Source organism: Triticum urartu, chromosome 7 (assembly GCF_003073215.2).
Source record: "Triticum urartu cultivar G1812 chromosome 7, Tu2.1, whole genome shotgun sequence".
Lineage (NCBI taxonomy): Eukaryota > Viridiplantae > Streptophyta > Magnoliopsida > Poales > Poaceae > Triticum > Triticum urartu.
Genome location: NC_053028.1, coordinates 336203486 through 336206869, shown reverse-complemented (window position 1 = coordinate 336206869; position 3384 = coordinate 336203486). Strand labels below are relative to the sequence as shown.

At 50.6% G+C, this 3384-nt stretch overlaps 1 protein-coding gene across 1 annotated transcript; it reads right to left on the bottom strand.

Moving 5' to 3' along the window:
• Positions 1-324: 324 nt before the first annotated feature.
• On the bottom strand, positions 325-2965 carry LOC125522151. The gene is made up of 2 exons (XM_048687228.1): positions 2021-2965; positions 325-1165 (listed from the first exon to the last, which is right to left on the bottom strand). Exons 1-2 carry the CDS (start codon positions 2445-2447, stop codon positions 1098-1100), a joined length of 495 nt encoding a protein of 164 aa, XP_048543185.1. The 5' UTR covers positions 2448-2965; the 3' UTR covers positions 325-1097.
• Between the last annotated feature and the right edge of the window lie 419 nt (positions 2966-3384).

The window sequence follows — 3384 nt, the reverse complement described above, 5'->3', positions numbered from 1 at the left end:
CAAGTAGCATCGTATAGCATAATCCTACCCGGCGATCCTACCCTCATCGCCCTGTGAGAGAGCGATCACCGGGTTGTATCTGGCACTCGAAAGGGTGTGTTTTATTAAGTATCCGGTTCTAGTTGTCATAAGGTCAAGGTACAACTCCGGGTCGCCCTTTTACCGAGGGACATGGCTATTCGAATTGATAAACTTCCCTACAGGGGTGCACCACATAACCCAACACGCTCGATCCCTCTGGCTGGACACACTTTCCTGGGTCATGCCCGGCCTCGGAAGATCAACATGTCGCAGCCCTACCTAGGCACAACAGAGAGGTCAGCATGCCGGTCTAAATCCTATGGCGCAGGGGTCTGGGCCCATCGTCCATTGCACACGTGCATGTTGCGTGGGCGGCCAGTGAGCAGACCTAGCAACCTCCATTACAAAGGTAGTTGCGTTACGTGGTCCAACCCGGCGTGCTCCGCTCAGTCGTTGACATCAAGAAGGCTTCGACTGATACCACGATGTCGAGTGCCCATAGTTATTCCCGTGTAGTTGGTTAGTGCGTATAGGCCAGTGGCTAGACTCAGATCAGATACCAAGATCTCGTTAGGCGTGTTCATTGATGTAACCGCAAACGCCGACCTGGGCCAGGCCCACCTCTCACCTAGGTGGTCACAACCTACCATGTCGCTCTGCCACAAAGTAACAGTCAGGGGCCGTTGGGAACCCAGGCCCACCTCTACCGGGATGGAACCACCTATCCTTTCAGCCCCCTCATCGGAATCACTTGCGGGTACTCTACGAGCCGACCCGACTTTAGTCACCAGCTGTATCACATATTATGTATAAGTATATACCCGCGATCACCTCCCAAGTGATCACGGCCCGATAGTATAGCATGGCAGACGGACAAGAATGTAGGGCCACTAATGATAAACTAGCATCCTATATTAAGCATTTTGGATTGCAGGTAAGGTATCAACAACTGTAGCAACAATGATAGGCTATGCAACGGAATAGGATTAACCTGAATCAGTAACTACACAACTCTAATGCAAGAAGTATAGAGAATAATAGGCGATATCGGCTTGATCAAGGGGGGGCTTGCCTGGTTACTCTGGCAAGGAGGGGTCCTCAACACCGTAGTCGTACTGGGTAGCGGCGATGTCGGTCTCGGTGTCTAACGAGAGAAGAGGGGGAAGAAACAATAAATATAAAGTAAACAGGTGCATAACAAGACAACAGGCATAGCTAGGAGTGTTCTAACATGGAGCTACACGATACCGGCGAAGGGGGAAACATCCGGGAATGTTTTCCCGAAGTTTGCGGTTTTCGGGCAGACGAACCGGAGGGGAAAGGTTGCATGTTCGCTATGCTAGGAATGCGTGGTAGACGAACGTACTGTGTAGTCGGATTCGTCTCGTCGTTCTGAGCAACTTTTATGTACAAAGTATTTTCATCCGACTTAAAGATTATTTTCTATGATTTTTCAAAGTTTTAATAGTATTCTAAATTGTCTAAATTACTTTTAATTTGACTTGACCAAGTCAATTTGACTAGTCAAAAGAAGAGTTGTGACCCACATGGCATGGACTATATACCTAAACAATTAAATAAACCTATCTTATTTAATGGGGGCCTACATGTCATCTACTACTAGACTAACTTAGCACTAATTAATACCACTAGCTAAACCTAGCACTAACAAGGGTCGGCCACTACTGGGCAGAACCCAGCCGGCCACACGCACGGCACACACACAACACGCAACACACAATGCTTCAGGTTAAAACTGTTCTCTGTTTAACAGAAGATAGAAATTTATGATTTTCATAGGATTTAATCCATGCATGAAGTGGATTTGGCCCAATGGAAACATTTGAGCCTTGTCAAATGTACTACCTACTCATATTATTTTTACACATATTAACTATTGTTTAACCGCTGATTAAGGGCTGTTTAGGGGCTTAGTCAACTTAGAAATTGAAAAGCTAACTAGTAGAAGCTACAGTAGCTAGAAGTACAGAGTACGTACGGTAAGCTAGGATGCAGCAGCAGCACCGTGGTAGCAAGCAGCGGTAGGCGAGCAAGAGCAGCACGCGAGCGGTCGAGAGGTGGCGGGCACGCGCGCTGTGCGGGGGTGGGTGCGGCATCGGAACGGCGGACGGCGACGGTAAAAGGATCGGCGCCACAGGCAGGCAGCAGCGACAGGTGCGAGCGGCGAGCGGCAAGCGCGGGCGGAGGGGCAGTGGCGTCGGCGCTAGAAGCAGCAGAAGAGCGCCAGAAGCAGTTTGCCGGTCCAAACCAACGCGTGCACGGAGAGCGCCGGCGACCTTCGGAACGGCGGCGACGCGCTGGAATTGTCGTGCAGGCAACCATTTGGTCCGCCGCTTGGTCCTATCGAACGGCCGCAGTGCCGCGCGTCTACAGGTAGTAGTGGGGAAAGCTGGGGTGGCCGGCATCGGTGGCAACGGCGACGGTCAGCGGTGTTGACGGGACCGGAGCTCGTTGGGCACGGTGGCTGGGGCATCTAACGGGCGCATGCAAGGTAGAAGAGGGAGAGAGGAGGAGCGGGGGCTCACAACGTCCTATATGGGTGCAAAGGCGGGCCTGGGGGAGGCTCACTGATGCCGGAGGAGACGACGAAAATGACAGTGACTCGAGATTGAAGACGTCCTCGCCCCGCTCGAAGGAGAGGCGCCTGGCTCAAGCCCGATGGCGCGGGTAGCATAGGGGAGCAGGTCAAAGCTGGTGGGCACGGCGGAGCGACAAGGGGTGGCTGTTGAGCGCGGGATCGAAGCGGGCGCGGCGACGATCGCGTCGGCCTCCTCTCTAGATCGATGGAGAGGGAGAGGTGGAGAGAGCGAGGGGAGTGGTGAGCGAGTGGGGGAATGGGATCGAGGGGTCGGGGCGTGGCGCCCTTATCCCCTCCCGACGCTGTCGGTGAGTGGGTGCGGCGGCGACCGCGGGCGCGGTCGGGTGCGCCCGAGGAACAAGGAGGTGAGAACCTGGTGCGGGGGAAAGGCAGGGGCCTTATTTCTTTTCCCTTGCGTTTTCTATTCTTGTGTTTTCTCTTTTCCTTTCTAGTTTTGTTTTCTGTTTTCATTTTAGTTTTATTTTGCTATTAGTTTTTTTAAAATATGATGTTAGCACCTAAATTAGTATTTATAATTAGGCTACCACCATAATTAACTTGGTACATTAATTAAATAGTTTGCATTCGTTTATTAATTAAAAAGCATTTCAAAATTGGTTTTAGCCCTTGTTTTATTTAATTTAGGGCACTTAAACACTTTACGAAAATGTTGGGCCGCCACCATAATTAGTTATGGAATATTTGCCACAAATTGTACATTTTAGTTTTGACATTCGAAAACTTTTAACTTTTGACTTTAATTT

Excerpts from the sequence above, each read along its gene's own strand:
- LOC125522151 (XM_048687228.1), bottom strand. The coding sequence starts at position 2,447 with ATGCCGGCCACCCCAGCTTTCCCCACTACTACCTGTAGACGCGCGGCA. Across the intron at positions 1,166-2,020 it reads CTGCTGCATCCTAGCTTACC|ACACCGAGACCGACATCGCC; the intron begins GTACGTACTCTG and ends TTCTCTCGTTAG.